Below are 21,371 nucleotides of genomic sequence, written 5' to 3' on the forward strand. Positions count from 1 at the left end.
TGCAGGTCGTTAAGTACAGCATGGACGGAGGCCTGCAGTGGTTGAAAATCACATGAATGATCTATTAACATCAAACTTGATTATCATCCGATTATCAAACTCTCAAAATTAATCACTTCATTACCTCCGATTATCATCCGACACTTTTGTTCGCTTACCTTCTTTCCTTGTAACCTATCGATTCACACTTCATTACCCCTCAAAAGTCTTCAAATTCTTGATTCCTAACCACAATGAACATTGAAGGAGCACGACCACGAGCATCTCGTCATAATGGATGTGGAATATCATGTTTTATCGCAAGCCTGGCGTTCGTTTTATTGTTGGCTATGGGGCTATACTTCTTCATCCGTTCGATTGATAAACATTTCTACAACAATCCCAAAGTCGGTGTACTAAAAGAAATTAGCATTCTTGACAGAGACCTTATAGTTAACGCTTCCAAGTTTTTTAGGGGAAACATATCTGTAATGTATCAGCTTGAGATATCGGACGACCCTTACATGGTAACACCAGTGAGGATATCAAATGCTTGCCTCATTTATAATCCCTTGATGCATAGAAAGTTAAAGGTGATTGGTTCTTATTTGCCAGAGAATTACATAGCAAATTTTAAAATTCCTCGTTTAGATAGATTTTTGGATGGTATTATCTCTAAACGAGGAATTTTGAAATTTGCTATGTAATTCTCTGGCAAATAAGAACCAATCACCTATAACTTTCTATGCATCAAGGGATTATAAATGAGGCAAGCACTTGATATCCTCACTGGTGTTACCATGTAAGGGTCGTCCGATATCTCAAGCTGATACATTATAGATATGTTCCCCCTAAAAAACTTGGAAGCATTAACTATAAGGTTTCGGTCAAGAATGCTGATTTCTTTTAGTACACCGACTTTGGGATCGTTGTAGAAATGTTTATCGATCGAACGGATGAAGAAGCATAGCCCATAGCCAACAATAAAACGAACGCCAGGCTTGCGATAAAACATGATATTCCACATCCATTATGACGAGATGCTCGTGGTTGTGCTCCTTCAACGTTCGTTGTGGTCAAGACTCAAGAATTTGAAGACTTTTGAGGGATAATGAAGTGTGAATCGATATGTTACAAGGAAAGAAGGTAAAGCAAACAAAAGTTTCGGATGATAATCAGAGGTAATGAAGTCATTAATTTTGAGAGTTAATCAAGTTTGATATTAATTGATCGTTCGTGTGAAATTGGAATGTCGTGGGTTAATGAACTTTACGTTTTAGTTATACTTTGAACTTCTAGTTTTTGATTGTGTCGGGATTTTAAACTTTGATGCCGCTGTTAACTTAAACTATGTTTTGGACTTTTAAACTTGATCACTAATCGTGTTGTTAGTGATTATTTTACAACTTTAATAATTAATTTAACATAATTAGTAGCTGGATCCTGATCAGTCACACGCCTTACACTAAAACCCTGAATATGGAATTTGAGGGTGTAACACACAACCACCTAAAAAGTTGTCTTACAAAAACTACTAATCACTACACTTTAGAAAACAAACAAATAGATTTTACACAATTGAGAAACAAATCATTCTAGTTGATCACCATTGTGTTTGTTAGTTCTAATATTGTTTGGGAACATCCAACACATGAGGCGTGTTTTCTAATAAAGACATGACACTAAACTCTTTCTTGATAATTAAATACATATATAAATAATATATTTTCTAATACTTAGTCATGTGTCAACTTCTCCGGTGGTTTGCTATATTTATATACTAGGTTATAATCCCGTGTATTACACGGGTTAAGTAAATGAATTTTATATACAAAATAATAAAACAATGTATATTTAAAAACTTTTTTATTGTACGGGTTGAATAAATGTAATTCTATATACCAAATAATAAAAACAGTTATATCTTTAAAACCATGTATTTTACATGGGTTGAATAAATATAATCTTGTTTACCAAATAATAAAAAAAAGTTATATAGTTAAAACCCCCGTGTAGTACACATGTTGAATTAATATGATTTTATATACCAAATAATTAAAAAAATGTTTAAAAAAATTAACGGGTACACTCAGTACGCGATAGATATGGTGATTGCGGAGATGATTAATAAACAGAAGATACAATGGTTAAACATGTTATTTAAGAAGTAAATAAGCAGTCATTTAAGTGAGAAAATATAAATTATATTTAAAAAAAATCGTAATAAATCTAATTATATATATATAATAATATTGAAAGTTATATACAATTTGTTTACAAATTATGTAATAAAACGATATAATATTTTTTTAGTAATGAAAATAAAAATAAATAATATAGTAATACAAAGTTTGGTTTTGATGATAAATAATTTGGTTATTTAAAGATAGAGTTAAATGCCCGGATAGTCCCTGTTTTTTTGTCTTTTTTCACCTTTAGTCTATAACTTTCTAAAATTACAGTTATAGTCCCTAATTTTTCAATTTTGGTTCCTGGATAGTCCCTGTGCCTAACATCAGTTAGTTTTCTCAGTTAAGAAGATGTAAAATGACAAAAAAAAAAAATACTCTTTCCTTAAAAAGGGCAAATCACAAAGACTATCCCGACATTTAATAATAAGTCAAATCACCACCATTCCCGACCATCACCCACCTCCAAATCATCAACATACCCTCCGGTGAATCTTTAACACCGGCTACTCCCACCCAAGCTCCACCCTTTCCGACCACACACTGATAATCCCACAATTGCTGCACCGCCACTGAGGAACAAAGTAAACACTTCCTTCGTGTTGTATTCAATTTTCAGTATTTATTATATGTAATGCTTTCTGATTATTATTATTATTAATTAATTGCAGGCGAATGGTTCTGCAAGAGTTAAGATGGGTAAAACTGAAATCATAGCTGGTGTCAAGGTAATAATATTATTATTATTATTATTATTATTATTATTATTATTATTATTATTATTATTATTATTATTATTATTATTATTATATGTTGTTTTTGATTATGTGTAAGTAATTTTGATATGAAGTTTGTTTTCTTTTACTTTATAAAAAAAAATTGTTAGGCGAATTACAAATCAAATGGCAGGTAGACGAGTAACAAGCTGCGCCGCTACCTCTTTCTGAATAGCAAACCCTACCCTGCTAAACACAAAATTCTGCCCCTTAACATGTGCGGTGTTACTGCTTACCACCTGTTGAACTCGCTTTAAGAACCGCACCGCGTCAGAGGCGAGAGCGCCAAATGTATCGAAAGCGAATGGGATGAACACGTGCTGATTCTCGATGCAAGCTTTTTCGTGTTTAGCTACTTTGCCCGCCTCTGCCTTGGTTATCGCCTGTCCTGTCACAAACCCGTGGTCCCTTAGCCCAACGAGGGGGGACACACCTGTCAAATCGACACACGCGTGTTTCCCTCCTTCCCATCCAAAAACAAGAATGTCAACGGGCCATAGCGTAGATCTCCCTTCTAATGGATCAGTCAAGAAGTTCACCGGAGCTTCCTTTTTTGCCGAGATCCCAGCTCGCTTAAGGACATCATACAACACATCTCGAACTAAATCATGTCGATACTTAAAGCCCGGTAATTCTTTGCAATGTACTGCATGCTCCCCAAAAGAATCCAAACAACACTTCCGACATACAGGACACGGGTCATCAGCCGGGAAAAGGGGTATCATTAATCGGTATTATTTTTTATTGTAGGCTGAGCTAGGAAGACCGAGTTCTTCAGCTCCTGATAAAGGGACAGTTTCTATCTTTGTTGATTGCAGTCCCACTGCAGCACCACAGTTTGAGAATTCAACTTCAATTATACTCTTCAAGATTTTTATTAATTAAAGTGGTTGTCTTTGATATTCTGGTTCTCTTCCTTCAATTTGATATTCTACTTTTTTTTACGAAATTGGGTTTGTTTTATGGCTTCCGCCATTCCCACATCCCTAAAATCTTATTTTCATACACCTACATGTATACGGCCCTTGTAGAGTTATACGGGTCGTATAACTGATTATGTTAAAAAAAATAATGTCAAAGAATGTTTTATTTGTCTCCATGTATACGGGTCGTATAACAGTATACAACCCGTATAAAATGTTACACGACCCATGTAGTGTTATACGACCCAAACCTCATATAATATTATACGGCCCGTATAGTGTTACTAGGTTAGAACCTTGTGTATTACACAGGTTACATAAATATAATTTTATATAATAATAAATAATTAAAAGACGTATATTGCACGAATTGAATAAAATATAATGTCATATGTTAATACATACAATCGTCAAGTTTATTTTTTTTAAATGAACTTTGATCTCCTTATCAAAATTTTTGTTTAAAATTATTTATAGAAAACAAATATTTATTGTTAACTAATTTTTTGTTTAAGATTATTATTATTATTTAATATGATCATAATAAATACAAACGTTTATCCTTATTTAAATTTTTGTTTAAAATTATTTATAGAAATCAAATAAGAAGAGGATACATCAGGAAATGACACGTGTCCAAAAAAGATTTTCATTTATTAGTATTGGAAGATACGACCCATATAGAATGTTATACGACGTAATATTTTCTCCATATATACGAGCGCTATAACATTATACGGCCCAATATTTGTCATGTCAGATTATTATATGCACGCCATTTAACGTTATACGACCCGTATACAAGGTGTGAAATTAAGATTTCAGGGTGTCTTTATTAGGACCCTTGTTTTATTTATCTATACAGGGGAGAGGTGGTGAAGAACTGTCAATGGAACTATCTGCAGCCCTTAGACAGTGTCTATTGGGAAGTAAAAGTGGGGCATGTATGAAATTTCACAGTACAAATCAAACAGTTTTCATATGGTAAGTTTATTATAAAAGTGGGTCATTCACATAGTTACATGTAAAACTCTAAAAATGTTGGAATTACCAGAACGCTCGAATAACTGATTTCCACGACTTGTTAGAGATGCGAAAGTGTCAACAGCTGAACAAAATCAGGATCCTCCAGTCATTGTTGAGGATGCTGATTCTTCAGATGATGAATCCGAGGATACCAACTCAGCACAGTCTGATGCGGTGACCAAAGAAGAGGACATACCTCTTGAGAATCATATTCTATGTGATCCTCCCGCAAAACCTGCTAAGACAGTTCTGGTTAAGTCCACTTCTGCACAAGACTGTGAAAGCGTGAATTTGCTTTACATGTTGATTGGATCTGATAAAATATATTCAGACAAGGATTTCCCAATAAAAAATGTCAATCAATCCTTGATTGATAAAGTTTTCGAAGATTCTACTAGTAAGTTTTTGGGAAAAGCAACACTGGTATTCCAAAAGTCAACGTTGCATCAGCCGCCATACCAGATGAACAACCAGAGGTTGACGTGAGTGATGAAGAGTTTCTACAATTTGACACGACAACAGTCCCGGTTATAGTTACTTTAACTAAGGTGACATTAGTTCCCAACTTTAGTCTTTAGTGGTTTACCATCCACGCTCCACGACGGGTTTGAAACGTAGATTAAAATAAGCGAATCGCGAGAGTTAAGGTTTGATGTTTTAGTTAAGGGGCTAACATGTCATTATTAAAGTTGAGGGGATAAATATTTCATTACTAAAGTTGAGGGGCTAGGGTTGTTTATTATTAAAGTTGAGCAGCTAAAGTTGTTTATTAAAGTTGAGGGGTTTGTTTAGTTAAAGGGCTAAACATGTCATTACCAAAGTTGAGGGGCTAAAGTTGGTTAATACCAAAGTTGAGGGGCCAAAGTTAGTTGATGAGACAAAACAGCATATTTATAGTATTATTAAAGTTGAGGGGCTAAAGTTGGTTAATATCAAAGTTGGTTGATGGGCTAAAATAGCATGTTTATATTATAGTATATAATTTGTTGTTTTTTTATTTATATTGGTTTTCTTTTTGTTTTCTTAGGTTGGAAGGCATTATATTGTAGATGCAACTTCAAAAGAAGAATCACAAATGAGCTCTGCTGTTTCGGTGTCAGTCAACCGGCAAGGATTGATATGTGGGTTGACCAAAAGTGGGGATGCGAGTTTAGACTCGAGTGTGGTTCTTGATATGATATCGGTGGCTAAACATGTAAGTGAGCAGTTGATGAACAAATTGGATTCCGAGATTGCTGCAGCTGAGGTTATGAAAGAAGATTCATGACCTTCTATCGATGTAAAGAGTTTTATAATATTGTGTTAGTGTTCTTATTCATATCAAGCATGTATCATTTACAATCAAAAGTTTGATGAGGTTTAACCGACATTTGATGTCGCATCATGTTATACACTAGACTGGTGCTTCCGACAATCTTTTGTGCCCTTTTTAGTTAAGAGTCATTGACGTGGGTTGGACGGGTATGTAGGCCTGTAAATGAACCGAACATATGTTTTTTTGAACCGTTTAGTGAGAAGTTTGTTTATGTTCATTTATTTAACATAACGGAAAATTTTATTTACTTAATTAAACGAACAAAAATGGACACAGTCCTTTGTTCATTTACGATCGTGAATGTTCATTTTATGTTTTGTTTGCATACGTGTTCCTCTACAATTTCTTTTAACTTTTACTTTAGTAATACTAATTGGTTCATCCTGCAGCAATGCATCATGCCAATCAAATGTTAGAATCAAGCTTTGGGTAATCAACAAACGAACGAATAAGAACATTAATATGTTCATTTATAGTAAATCCAAGTTTGTTTATATTTCTTTGTTACTTGCAATTTTAAATCCAAGTTTTGAGTTATCAACCAACAAGAAAACATTCATTCTCTTCGTGTATATTCATTTATTTACATCTGTTTACTTTAGTTTACTGCGTTCATTTAGAATGTTAAGGAACAAACATAATCGAACAAGATTCATTTTCTTAATGAATAAACACAAACAAAAAAAATTTGTTTGTTCAAATATATTTTCAGTTAGAGTTAAACGAACACATGAACATACCACGTTCGTGTTCCTTCGCTTCCTCTGTTTTATTGTATCTTGCAAGCACTTTTGTATAGATTTTGTAATTTTATAAAGGGTTATTGGATTTTAACAATCCTAAGTTTCACCTTTGGTCAATAATAATCCAAACATTAAAAATTCCCTCCAATGATCCCAACTTGTAAAAGTTTGGCCCCCATTGATCCTTTTCAAACATATGAGAATTTGGTCTACTCAATAGATTCAAGTGTACCTAGAGACTCCTTAATTGATTTAATTGCACCTATGTTAGAAAAGGATCAATGGGGGCCAAATTCTTACAAGTTGAGATCATTTGAAGGAATTTTTAAAGTTGAGATTATTTTCGGCCAGTAGGTGAAACTTAGGATCATTAAAATCCAATAACTCTTTTATAAATAGTTCCTAACCATAAAATATCAAACCGTTTTTGCCAAAAGGTATAGTTCTATTTTTATGGTGGACGGTACCCATCTCTCTCTCACTATCTCACTCACTCTAGTACTGACATGGAGGGGCGGTTAGGGGTGTAAACAAGCTCAGAAACTCGAGAGCTACTCGTTATCGGCTCGGTTAAAAGCTCGAACAAGCCGAGCTTTAACGTATTGTACGAAGAAACATTCGGGCTAAAACCCATATCGGGCATTTCATCAAACACTTGCTGTGCATCCTCTAACGTCCCCAACTGACGGTACCCATTGATCAACATACTAACAGTAAACACATTCACCATCATCCTCATCTCCTTATAAAACGTGTTACACCCTAACACGTTTTACCTTAAAAATGACGCAGCGGAAAAAGGGCTTTAAAAATTTCTTTCCTTATTAACGACATTACTTTCGCTAAGGTTCCAAATGCTAAAAATGTTAAACGTTCTATAAAAGAATTCACAACATTTATACTAAAATGTACATTACTAGACGTTATACACTTCAATTATATGACCGATCTATCCGCGCAATCCTTGCTCTTGACTCGATCTACGTCCGCTTCACTTTCTAAGTAGCAGAAGAAGTCCGTGTGGCACCTATGGGCATCACATACAACTTAGTCATTAGTCAACGACAACATCATATAACATTAATCTCATATAATTAAATATTGAATAACGTTCGACAATTTAACATTAGTTCATCCAACTATCCTTACTCATCCTCTTATTTCAGGTAGAGCTTAAATTTCGTAAGAATCCGATATTCTCGTTCCTGCATTACATACCAACCTCAAACGCATAATTAGTAACGTTAAAACTCTACGTATTTAAATCATGCACACGTACCATCTTACATGCATACATACTACTCTACATACATACATACCTTTCTTACGACCTTACATACGTGCATACACTCATACATGTCTTTACACATACATACACACACAACCACATACGTACATACCTTCCTACATCTTTACTTACAATATTTACAAAGGGTCTTAGACTTAGGTTTAAAGCCCATAAACATCTTAGGAACCGTAAAAATCATGTTTGGAAAGTCCGTCGTAGTCCACGAGTAACAAACCGAAGCCTACGACACATAAATCAACTTAAATAACAAGAATTTAGCTTTTGAGACTTGGGGAGGCCGTCGCCGACGCCCCTAGAGCCGTCGGCGACGGGCCTTGCATTCACCCGTAGCCCAAAACCCGTAGGCAGGTAATTAACCCGTCAGCACAAAAATTCACTTTCTGGAACCCGTCGGCGACGCCCCCATACCCGTCGGCGACGCCCTCTAGAAATTGCAGTTTTTCTGCAGTTCCGTTTCGTCGTCCGTACGCACTAAAACGCGCATAACTTTTGAACCGTTTACCCGTTTAACCTCCCGTTTCTTCCTACATGCTTGTAAATTCACATTCTATCATACTAACTTAAAATCCTACCTCCGGATTAAGGAAATTCTTAACTTACGTGCATTTGACATATTACCATTTTCTAACTATTTGACCCGTTCGTGCATTTAACAACATAATCTGATTATTTGACCTCAATCTCATATGAGCTTTAATAATTTCATTGGCACCTATCATAAAAGATTAAATTCTCGGACGTCTTGCATCCTTTTAACCCATTTTCACTCAAAAGCTTATTTTTGACCCATTATGGGTATTTGCGCATTAAATGGTCTATGGCATACAAATCCCTATACTTCACTTTCATACTTAACCAAGACGTTACTCTAATCAAATAGCCCGTTTCCAAACGACTTTTAAGGTCGTTTGGTCGAAATACCCATCAAGGGCGTTTTTGTCAACTTAGCCCCATCCTAAACAACAAAGGATTTCCTTGCCTAAGTAATTAATCCTACTACCGAGCTACGATTCTTAATCATGCATACCTTTCTCGGATCAAAGCTAGGATCCAATTAATACTTCATCGATATCATACAAATTCACTCCTATTTAACCCCAATTATCATGCTATCTATGTTGCACATATTCTTTACATAAACAACTAAGAAGTAATTATGGAAATTACTTACCTTAAGCGTTAGTGTTCATGCTTGCTTCCTCACCTCCGCTTGACCCGTTAGCTTCCCATACTTGAGTCCATGTCAATTTGGGATTCCTATCCTTTCAGGTCATTACAATCACATTATGGTTAGCACAAATGCTCATTCATACTAACATTCATTTCCTTCCATTCATACATTACTTGCATTTTTGTTAGCCAAATACCACATACATAAGGCATAGACTAAAAGTCACCTTGTTCGACATTCACGCAACTCAATTATCATCGTACACGACATGTAGATCATCTAGTACATAACACATTACTTCTCTACTATTATAATTGTGCCCGAAAGGCTAACCATGTTATTCATTCATTGTTGACTTTCAAAAAGTCAACTGTCTTACTTACACACTTTCGACTTATGAACATGTATCCATCTTAATATGGTAGAGCATAGTATTAACATTATACGCATTTCATGATCGTATTATATGACATATTCAACTACATGATCACCTAATTATATACACATGTACATACATAATCCATTCCTTCCACACTAGCGTTTTCATGTCTTCACAACTAACACCTTAACTCATACTTAGCTAACCCAACATCATTTCGACATACCCTCCGCATGAATTATATCTAAAACGCACATCTCATGTTAGTTTACTATCAAACACATTATTATCACGTTCTATATATAATTACCTATTACTTGCACACAATTTCACATATCATTTCCATTTAGACATTTCATCAAACACTTGGTGTGCGTAATACTTTCTAAGCCTAATGTACAAGTATTTTATGCATAATATTACAAGTTCATATCAAGATCATCAAGTTCCACTAGAATCATATAATTCTCATAATATACCCAATTTAACTAACAATTACTCATTACATACAACATCATACATGAATCTTACTCAACAATTAAACATGTATGATCATCCATATCATCATCTTCACTACTACAAGTGGGTTTCAATCAAAATCATCAAAATACTTAGAATCTTGCATAGTTCATGTTCTATATGGTGATTCTAACACATGTACATGATCAATTTCGTGCAATTTCATGGATGGTTCATAACCCACTTCATAGCAAGATCCTCAAATCATAAATTACAACTTACCACATGTTTGATAGGGCAAGATCATCAAGAAAACGAGTTCATGCATTAGCTTAGGCTGAAATCCTTCTTCAATTTGATGGTTTCTTGAGGGTTAGGGTTTACACCCCTCACTTCCTTTTCCTGGTCGTTCTCACGCACACACCCACCTTGTGTGTGTGAGATCTTTGTTTTAATTAAATTCAGTTTCAAAATTTGGCAAACCTGGTCCCTCAAGTTTATTACCCATCATAGTTGCCACAAGTTTCAATCCTTTACTTAATTTGCTAGACATTTAACTAGGTTCACTAACCTAGTTATTATAACCCCTTTTGTTAAATGTGATAACAAACTAGCAAATTAGTAATTCGGTTTTGGGGCGTTACAAAACGACACCACAACATATGGTGGGATGAAGCAGAGTAGAAAGTTTATGCGTTTGTAGCAGATTCATGATTGCTGAGAGGAATTAAGATGGAGAATAGAGCCTTAACTTTGAGTAGTGTATGAAAACAAACATAATCGGGTCGGGTCAGGTCGGGTCATGTTTGCACCCTTACTGGCGTCATCCTGTTTCTTTATTTTATGTATCCAAGATGCTTTTATTGGGTCTGGCCAAGTCATGTTGCTAATGACTTGATTCTAGCTTTGTTAAGCGCCTAAATCGGCATGTTGGGTTTGGGTATGGTTTGACTAGTTTTCAAGTATGGTTTGCAAACGACAAACCGATCCCAAACCGGCAAGTTGGGTCGATTTAAATAGTTTCTTGCCATATTAGTTTGAATAGCGGTTTTGTATTACAAAGTTGTTCATGTTTCCGTGGGTCGATTTTAATAGTTTCTTGCCATATTAGTTTGAATAGCGGTTTTGTATTACAAAGTTGTTCATGTTTCCGTGGGTCGATTTTAATAGTTTCTTGCCATATTAGTTTGAATAGCGGCTTTGTATTAGACCGTGGGGTATGGTGGGGCGTGGGTTGGGGGCATGGTGCGACACGTGGACTATGGGGCACCCAAGACCAAAAGCCAATTTCAAAGGGATATGGCAAGGCGTGGCTAGCCCGGCGTGGCTTGGCCAGGTGTATTAAAATTAAAAAAAAAATCTAAAATTTAAACATGGCCCGCTATGCCCTAGCCAACAAGCCAATAAGAGCCGGCCACATAGGATTGCTAGCATGCCCCACGCCCGGCCTTAAACTCCCGTCCAAGGGGCCACGCCCAAACCCAAGCCCATCTGGGGTGATGACTTGGGCGTTTCTCTCCAACCCACGCGGTGACAAACGTAGAGATGAACACATTTAAAATTGAGTTGCATTGTATATTTTCGAAAGATATTAGTATCTGCCTAAAAGTGAACTAATTACTTTTCTCTAACCAACTTATAACCAAAAAAAAATGACTTAACTAAATGGCCAGACATCTAAAAGAGTTAGAAAACTATAAAAAAAAGTAAAAAAAGTCATATTTTTTTGTAATTTTTTTTTCTTTTTGGCTTATTTTTTTTAAATCTTCGTGAAAGAACTGGTTTACAAACCGAAACCGAAACAAAACCAGCCTTTCAAATTGACCAGACCAGGGTGGAATCAAAACCGGTTTGACTTGATACCGGTGAAAGTCAAAACCGGTTTGCGTTCCTAAAAAAGGATTTGTTAATCTCTAAACAAGTGTGAGTGAGTAACACTGAACCAAGGAAACTGGTTGTATTAGATTGTGATACCCTTTCATTTAGGTGTCATCTTCCGAAAATTTATGGTGTTACTTTGTTTAAAAATACAAAGAGTAAACGGCAAAATGGTCCATGAGTTTAGGTTATTTTTGCCACTTCAGTCTGAAAATGAAACTTTTTGTATATGGGTCCATAAGGTTTCATTTTTGTTGTCATTTCAATCCAAATGGCAAACTGGGTTAGATGTTTTTGTTAACCTCTCACCTTTTTATCGTTTTCCTCATTTAAATGAAGTGTATAATAGTCATTTTAAGTGCTTTTTTTATTTTAATTAAAAAAACCAATAATAAATTGGTGAACGTCACCACTAGGCATCCCCCACCGACCAGTCCCACGACCAATATGGGAGATAAATCACGTATCCTAAAGTAAATCAAGTGGTCTTGGACTCTTGGGGTTTGTCAGACCACCACAACAGATTCATACCAATATGGTTAAGTCATAGCAGAGAAAACATTTGTTTTTTAATCATAAAAACAATCAGGTTGCGGCGGGAAGAAAATAGCAGTTTTACAAGTTGCGGCGTGGGAGATTTGGAAGGCAAGAAACGAAAGCACTTTTAACCGGGAACCAAATTCAGTTCAACCAAATGGCGGAATTAATCAAAGAAAACTCTTTTCTTTAGATCTCTAGTAGATAAAAAATTTGCAACTTGTAAATGTCGGGTTTTCTGTTTTTCGTAGGCCCGTTTTTCTATATTTTATATAGAAATTTCGACATTTAAAAAAAAAGTAAAAGCAAACAGGTTAACAAGTCCACCCATCATATTAACCTAAACACGAACCATCTAACACATGTTCCTAGGTTCAGTGGCGGATCTAGAAAATCCTTATAGGGGCGACGTTTCAAAGAAAAGAGGTAACGAAATCGAAAAAACGTCAAATTTTTCCAAAATTCACACTAAATTTACATTACCGTCGAAGTATCAAAGGCAACGTGGGTTACCCCTTGTTAAAAGTTAGATCCGCCCCTGCCTAGGTTTAACCGGAAAGTCGGAAACCGACTTAAACATAGTTAGAATAAACCCAAGCTCATAGTGTCATGTCACTTTCACTACTTCCCATTTACAAGTACAACCATGTTGGTGAATCTAGAGCCATGGGCGAATATGTTGTCCCAAACATTCGGGTCAAAAGACTTAAAATGGGTCCATCCCATACCCATACATAACCTTAGCCAATGAGCAACTAGCAAACCCAACCCAATGTGGGTGCGCATCACACCCACCCGCGCACTTTAATCACATAAACTAATACTTGCTTAAAGTTAACACTTGTACTGTACACATTATTTATACATCTTCATCACATATTTTATTCTTTTATTATATTTTTTAAACCTTCATTCATTTTTTGTGGTCGGCGATTTGACGGAATCTTCACATTTTCCCCCTTTTTTCAAAACCCTAATCTTGAATTTCACTTTAAAATTATTATTAAAAATAATAATAATAATCCCCCAATTTATATAAAGTTTGTAACTTTTGATTTTTATTTTATTAAATTTTTCACCCCACTTTCATTTATCTGAGATCTGAAGCAAACTGCAACATATCCACCGACTGATTTGAGATCCAGGTGAGTAAAAAGTAAATTATTCATTTTTAGGGTTTATAAATTGTTCAAATTTCATAATTCGGTTGATTCTTTATGTGATCTTATTGTTTTAATTCATAATTATGTTTGCATTTTGGTTAGTGTTTGTAAAGTTTTAATCTTTTTAATGAATTTAAACTCTGTTGAAATCTTGTTGACTGAATTATTTTTATTCACATTTAGGGTTTATAAATTGTTGAAATTTGATAATTTGTTTGATTTTTTATGTGATATTATTGTTTTAATTGATAATTATGTTTGCATTTTGGTTAGTGTTTGTAAAGTTTTAATCTTTTTAATGAATTTAAACTCTGTTGAAATCTTGTTGACTGATTTTTTTTTGTTTTTTTTTAATTCACATTTAGGGTTTATAAATTGTTGAAATTTGATAATTTGTTTGATTTTTTGTGTGATCTTATTGTTTTAATTGATAATTATGTTTGCATTTTGGTTAGTGTTTGTAAAGTTTTAATCTTTTTAATGAATTTAAACTCTGTTGAAATCTTGTTGGCTGATTTTTTTTTGTTTTTTTTTTAATTCACATTTAGGGTTTATAAATTGTTGAAATTTGATAATTTGTTTGATTTTTTGTGTGATCTTATTGTTTTAATTGATAATTATGTTTGCATTTTGGTTAGTGTTTGTAAAGTTTTAATCTTTTTAATGAATTTAAACTCTGTTGAAATCTTGTTGACTGAATTATTTTTATTCACATTTAGGGTTTATAAATTGTTGAAATTTGATAATTTGTTTGATTTTTTATGTGCTATTATTGTTTTAATTGATAATTATGTTTGCATTTTGGTTAGTGTTTGTAAAGTTTTAATCTTTTTAATGAATTTAAACTCTGTTGAAATCTTGTTGACTGATTTTTTTTTGTTTTTTTTTAATTCACATTTAGGGTTTATAAATTGTTGAAATTTGATAATTTGTTTGATTTTTTGTGTGATCTTATTGTTTTAATTGATAATTATGTTTGCATTTTGGTTAGTGTTTGTAAAGTTTTAATCTTTTTAATGAATTTAAACTCTGTTGAAATCTTGTTGGCTGAATTATTTTTATTCACATTTAGGGTTTATAAATTGTTGAAATTTGATAATTTGTTTGATTTTTTATGTGATCTTATTGTTTTAATTTATAATTATGTTTGCATTTTGGTTAGTGTTCATAAAGTTTTAATCTTTTTAATGAATTTAAACTCTGTTGAAATCTTGTTGACTGAATTTTTTTTAATTCACATTTAGGGTTTATACATCGTTGAAATTTGATAATTTGTTTGATTCTTTATGTGATCTTATTGTTTTAATTGATAATTATGTTTGCATTTTGGTTAGTGTTTGTAAAGTTTTAATCTTTTTAATGAATTTAAACTCTGTTGAAATCTTGTTGACTGAATTTTTTTTAATTCACATTTAGGGTTTTTAAATTGTTGAAATTTGATAATTTGTTTGTTTTTTTATGTGATCTTATTGTTTTAATTGATAATTATGTTTGCATTTTGGTTAGTGTTTATAAAGTCTTAATCTTTTTAATGAATTTAAACTCTGTTGAAATCTTGTTGACTGAATTTTTTTTAATTCACATTTAGGGTTTATAAATTGTTGAAATTTGATAATTTGTTTGATTTTTTGTGTGATCTTATTGTTTTAATTGATAATTATGTTTGCATTTTGGTTAGTGTTATAAAGTTTTAATCTTTTTAATGAATTTAAACTCTGTTGAAATCTTGTTGACTGAATTTTTTTTAATTCACATTTAGGGTTTATAAATTGTTGAAATTTGATAATTTGTTTGATTTTTTGTGTGATCTTATTGTTTTAATTGATAATTATGTTTGCATTTTGGTTAGTGTTATAAAGTTTTAATCTTTTTAATGAATTTAAACTCTGTTGAAATCTTGTTGACTGAATTTTTTTAATTCACTTTTAGGGTTTATAAATTGTTGAAATTTGATAATTTGTTTGATTTTTTGTGTAATCTTATTGTTTTAATTGATAATTATGTTTGCATTTTGGTTAATGTTTATAACGTTTTAATCTTTTTAATGAATTTAAACTCTGTTGAAATCTTGTTGACTTAATTTTTTTTATTCACATTTAGGGTTTATAAATTGTTGAAATTTGATAATTTGTTTGATTTTTTTATGTGATCTTATTGTTTTAATTGATAATTGTGTTTGCATTTTGGTTAGTGTTTATAAAGTTTTAATCTTTTTATTGAATTTAAACTCTGTTGAAATCTTGTTGACTGAATTTTTTTTAATTCACATTTAGGGTTTATAAATTGTTGAAATTTGATAATTTGTTTGATTTTTTATGTGATCTTATTGTTTTAATTGATAATTATGTTTGCATTTTGGTTAGTATTTATAAAGTTTTAATCTTTTTAATGAATTTAAACTCTGTTGAAATCTTGTTGACTGAATTTTTTTTTATCACATTTAGGGTTTATAAATTGTTGAAATTTGATAATTTGTTTGATTTTTTTATGTGATCTTATTGTTTTAATTGATAATTATGTTTGCATTTTGGTTAGTGTTTGTAAAGTTTTAATCTTTTTAATGAATTTAAACTCTGTTGAAATCTTGTTGACTGAATTTTTTTTTAATTCACATTTAGGGTTTATAAATTATTGAAATTTCATAATTTGTTTGATTTTTTATGTGATCTTATTGTTTTAATTGATAATTATGTTTGCATTTTGGTTAGTGTTTATAAAGTTTTAATCTTTTTAATGAATTTTGTTGACTGAATTTTTTTTATTCACTTTTAGGGTTTATAAATTGTTGAAATTTGATAATTTGTTTGATTTTTTATGTGATCTTATTGTTTTAATTGATAATTATGTTTGCATTTTGGTTAGTGTTCATAAAGTTTTAATCTTTTTTACATAATTTAAACTGTGTTGATATCTTGTTGACTGATTTTTTTTTTTTTTTTTTTTTTTTTTATAATTTGGGGGAAATTAGCTGGGTTATTGGTGGTTAATTTCTGATATTTTATATGAAACTTGAACAGATATGTAGTGATTAAAGATCCAATTTTCAATAGTTTTAAAGCAAGATGGATTGTAATGTAGAAGAAGCAATTAGGGCAAAACAGAGTGCAGAGAAGCTGTTTGCAGTTAAAGATTTCGTGGGTGCGAAACAATACGCGTTAAAAGCGCAATCGATCTGCCCGCAACTCGAAGGCGTGTCGCAAATGGTGGCTACGTTCGAGATATTCGCCGCTGCACAGAAGAAAGTTAACGGTGAGATCGATCTGTACTCTGTTTTCGGATTAACCCCGTCTGCCGATCGGTCGGTTTTGAAGAAACAGTACAAGAAATTGGCGGTTTTGCTGCATCCGGATAAGAATAAGACAGTTGGTGTGGATGAGGCGTTTAAGCTTGTTTCGGAGGCGTGGACTGTGTTATCGGATAGCTCGAAGAGAAACTGTTATGATGTGAGGAGAAATAGTCAGTTTGTTGCGACGGTTTCGCAGTCTGTTAAACTCGATACGTTTTGGACTGTTTGCACGTCGTGTCGTGTGCAGTACGAGTATTTAAGGAAGTATGTTAATAAACGGCTTTCGTGTAAGAATTGTCGCGGGGTTTTTGTTGCGGTTGAGACGGGGGCCGCTCCCGTGACGTATTGCCCGTGGTCGTATACTGCTGAGGGTAACGGGTATGCGAATCATACGTATGACGTTAATTCTGGTAGTTATATACCAAACGGGTTAAACGGGTCGTCTGTTTTTCATTCAAATCATGGGCCCGAATATACGGGCAATTTATCTTTTCAATGGAGTAATTCGACGGATCGTAATGTTGTTCATAAACCGAATGCGAGGCTCGGTAGACGTCCTAAGAATAGAAGGGTTGAAGAAGTTAACGGGCCTCAGAACCCGAATGGTGGATTGATGTTTAAAACCGACCCGAATTCGGTGGTACCGAATGGGAATGTGATTAATGAGACATCTACGCGTTGGTACCCGCCAGCCCCGGTTTTGGACGTTAGAAAGTTGTTAATCGATAAAGCCCGATTGGTGATTCGGTGTAAGTTAGAAGAAATGAAACTAACTTCAAAGAACGGGAAAACGGTAAATAAAACGAGCACGGGCCCGATGCCGATAACGGTTCCGGACCCGGATTTTCATGATTTCGACACGGATAGATCGGAGGAAGTATTCAAACCGAAGCAAATATGGGCTATATACGATGAAGAAGACGGTATGCCACGTCTTTACTGTCTGATCCGCGAGGTCATCTCGGTAAACCCGTTTCAAGTACACATCAGTTACTTCAATTCGAAAACCGACACCGAATTCGGTTCTGTAAAATGGATCGAATCCGGGTTCACTAAATCATGCGGAAGCTTCCGCGTCTTCCATTCGGATATCGTTGACCAAGTCAACATTTTTTCGCATCTTTTGAGTCGGGAAAAGGCGGGCCGAGGCGGGTGTGTTAAAATATACCCGAAAAGTGGCGACGTTTGGGCCGTGTATCGAAACTGGTCCGTTAACTGGAACCAAAAGACGCCGAAGGAAGTGATACATCAATACGAAATGGTCGAAATTGTCGATGATTACTCCGAAGAACTCGGTGTCTGCGTAACACCATTGGTGAAACTAGAAGGTTACAAAACAGTTTACCAGCGGGACGCAAACAAGATCGCGTCCCGTTGGATCCCGAGGCGGGAAATGTTTCGGTTTTCACACCAAGTTCCGTCGTGTTTGCTCCGAGGTCAAGCGCTTAATCTGCCGGATGGGTGTTGGGATCTTGACCCTGCTGCGACCCCCGAAGAGCTTCTTCGGGCCGCAATGGAGGAAACAACAGGAGCTAAAATGGAAGATTGATGAATGAAGAGTTAGTAGTGTGTGTAAGAATTGAAATTTAGATAGCTAAAAGGGATCATAAGAGGGTGATCCTTTGAGAGTTTGGTTGAGCTTCTTGTATCAATCATGTTTTAATACTGAATGCATGTTAACACTTAGGGTTTTTTTTTTTTTTTTTTTTTTTTTTTTTTTTTTTTTTTAATCGGTGTAACACTTAAGTTTATTAATATACTAATATTCATGATGACAAAAACATATTCTGGACATTGTAATCTTGCCGGGTTAACAGTTGTTGAACCAGTATTGTTTTTAATAAAAGTTTTGTTGGCCGTTCAAAAAAAAGTTAGGCAACATACTTGGCCGGTTTGGTTTGGAGAAAAGTCAACCAATATGGGTTCCAGGCCCGACCCAATGGGCTTAAGACCCTAGATACAGGTCTAGGGCCACCAAAATTGAAAGGCCTCCAAATTTCTTAGTGTAATATTGCATATATGAGCCTAGTATAACATGTAAGGAATTTGGAGGCCTTTCAATTTTGGTGGCCTAGGCCTGTATCTAGGGTCTTAAGCCCATTGAGCTGGGCCTTGAACCCAAGTTGCAGATCATAAAGAAACGTGAAAGATGGGCGGCTAATTCATAAACTTTAAAATTTGCGACGTCTTTTGAGTAACCACGATGGAATCATTGGCAAATTAGGGTCGTAGGACATACTTTAGGGATTTCAGAATTCATATTTGGGGTAATCATGAATCATATCTCAAACTCGAATGAACACAAGTAAAACGACTATTTCAATTTTAGATTATACATATTAATCAGTATATATAATCCTCAATTTCTCAAACCCTCAAACATAAACTAAGTTTTACGATTTGTGACTCAGTTTGGATCTTTATTGTGCGATTTTTGATTTGATATTGTACTTGACTTAGTTTGGAACTCAAAGACTCAATTTTGCAATTTGTGTGAAATAATTCAGCTACACTTCGATTATATTAAATTAGTCCACATAAATCATGTATTTTCGAAACATTATGTACCCAATTCATCTGAGTCTGGCTTGTGTCGCTTTCTAGCCCTAAACAATATATTCGTCGATTTGATATATAGCTGACTCAGTTTGGAACTTAAAGACTCAGTTTTGCGATTTGGGTTTTGTGCGAAATATCCAAGTACACTTCAACTCTGTTAAATTAATCCACATTCATGTATTTTCGAAACATTATGTACTCAATTCATCTCAGTACTGGGTCGTGTTGCTTTCTAGCCCTAAACAATATATTTGTCGATTTGATATTGTAGCTGACTCAGTTTGGAACCCAAAGACTCGGTTTTGTGATTTGTACAAAATAATTCAGGTACACTTCAAATTTGTTAAATTAATCCACCTAGGGCTGATTGTTAATCTCTTAAATTGATTTATTTTAGCAATGTCAAATCGAATCCGAAACTTTGAAACTAGTCATACAAAAAGGCGGAAAAAAATTAACTTCGCCAATTATACACCTTTTAGCTTATAATTATCGGTCCCAAGCTCGGGTAAAGAAGAATGGTTTTGTTGTTAAATATGTTGAAAATGATAATTTTGTAAAAGAACATTTACTTCGTAATTCGTTTAGGGTCTTAAAAAACGTAAGAACGAACTACCGTTGATGAACTCTAATTTGTCACATTTATTTGTAAAATGCAGTATCTATACACACATTGTAATTGAATTTTTTTGTTGGAGAAAATGAGAAAGTCAAAGACACGTATGCATATCGGAGAAAGGGACAACCGATGATGCATGGCTTCGACACGTACATACTTGGGTTACATACACAATCAGCAATGTACGAGGAAGCCTAGGGAAACATAGGCCAACAACTAATACGATGATGAACCTATGCAAAATAACGTGCATGTCTCGAAAATCAACCCTTTGCACACGGTCCAAGTATTAAAAGGAGCATATAGAATAGGGAAGAGATTTTTTGGGAGGTGAGGTCTCTAGTTTTTCTTTGGTTAAAATATAGATCTAAATTTTTTTGAAAAAAGGCAATTCATTGAAGACAAAAGCCTTAGCAAGGTGCTACAGGCAATAGTACAGTACACTAAGGAAAAAAGAAGAATAGGGAACAAGAACAGTTAACTAAACTAAGCAAAAAACTATTACATGAAACAATTAAATTTGCCCCATTCTTTCCAAACCAGCTCCATTTTTCCAGCCCTTGCTTTCATCCATAAAAAAGAGAGTGCCTTGACATCTCCGACCGCCCTTGATACGTGTGTTGTTTTCTGATTAAAGATTAGATTGTTTCGAATCCGCCAAAGGGTCCAGCATGTTGCTGCAGCAACTAGATATAGATCTAAATATCGAAACATTATTTGGAGAGAATTGTGTAATTATCCTTTGTATATTTTGTAGTTGGTGCAGTGCGGTCCTGCGTTTTTTTGGGCGTAACCGACCGGTTTTTTTAATGAAGTTTACCTTAAAAAAAATAAAGGACACGGTCCAAGTATTAAAAGTAGCATATAGAATCATTAATGCAGTTGACTGATTGTGAGTTTGTGACCTAATAATCAGTTACCGAATAATATTAAACCAAAAAGTAAAACCAAACAAATATTTGGTTCTAAAACATTAATATTACCTTAAACTAGGATTGTAATGTAAATAGTTTGTGTTTCGTTTGAATCGTTAACCGACTCATATAATGTAATGTAGCTC

At 34.0% G+C, this 21,371-nt stretch overlaps 2 protein-coding genes and 1 long non-coding RNA gene across 3 annotated transcripts; all 3 read left to right on the forward strand.

Moving 5' to 3' along the window:
- The first annotated feature begins 2,588 nt into the window (after window positions 1-2,588).
- On the forward strand, window positions 2,589-3,785 carry LOC118487345. The gene is made up of 3 exons (XR_004881455.1): window positions 2,589-2,752; window positions 2,840-2,896; window positions 3,055-3,785. It is a non-coding gene; the product is annotated as an uncharacterized LOC118487345 (long non-coding RNA).
- Window positions 3,786-4,756: 971 nt separating this feature from the next.
- Window positions 4,757-6,384, forward strand: LOC110910279 (putative exosome complex exonuclease RRP42). Its single transcript, XM_035984242.1, has 3 exons — window positions 4,757-4,851; window positions 5,309-5,441; window positions 5,921-6,384. The coding sequence occupies exons 1-3, from the start codon at window positions 4,757-4,759 to the stop codon at window positions 6,158-6,160; spliced, it is 468 nt and encodes a 155-aa protein (XP_035840135.1). The 3' UTR covers window positions 6,161-6,384.
- A 7,068-nt stretch (window positions 6,385-13,452) lies between these two features.
- On the forward strand, window positions 13,453-18,832 carry LOC110910280. The gene is made up of 2 exons (XM_022154973.2): window positions 13,453-13,829; window positions 16,865-18,832. Exon 2 carries the CDS (start codon window positions 16,910-16,912, stop codon window positions 18,680-18,682), a length of 1,773 nt encoding a protein of 590 aa, XP_022010665.1. The 5' UTR covers window positions 13,453-13,829; window positions 16,865-16,909; the 3' UTR covers window positions 18,683-18,832.
- Window positions 18,833-21,371: the final 2,539 nt, after the last annotated feature.

The sequence above is a fragment of the Helianthus annuus genome, chromosome 15 (assembly GCF_002127325.2).
Source record: "Helianthus annuus cultivar XRQ/B chromosome 15, HanXRQr2.0-SUNRISE, whole genome shotgun sequence".
In the NCBI taxonomy this organism is placed as follows: Eukaryota; Viridiplantae; Streptophyta; class Magnoliopsida; order Asterales; family Asteraceae; genus Helianthus; species Helianthus annuus.

Excerpts from the sequence above, each read along its gene's own strand:
- LOC110910279 (XM_035984242.1), top strand. The coding sequence starts at position 4,757 with ATGGAACTATCTGCAGCCCTTAGACAGTGTCTATTGGGAAGTAAAAGT. Across the intron at positions 4,852-5,308 it reads AATCAAACAGTTTTCATATG|CAACACTGGTATTCCAAAAG; the intron begins GTAAGTTTATTA and ends TTTTGGGAAAAG. Across the intron at positions 5,442-5,920 it reads TTATAGTTACTTTAACTAAG|GTTGGAAGGCATTATATTGT; the intron begins GTGACATTAGTT and ends TTGTTTTCTTAG.
- LOC110910280 (XM_022154973.2), top strand. The coding sequence starts at position 16,910 with ATGGATTGTAATGTAGAAGAAGCAATTAGGGCAAAACAGAGTGCAGAG.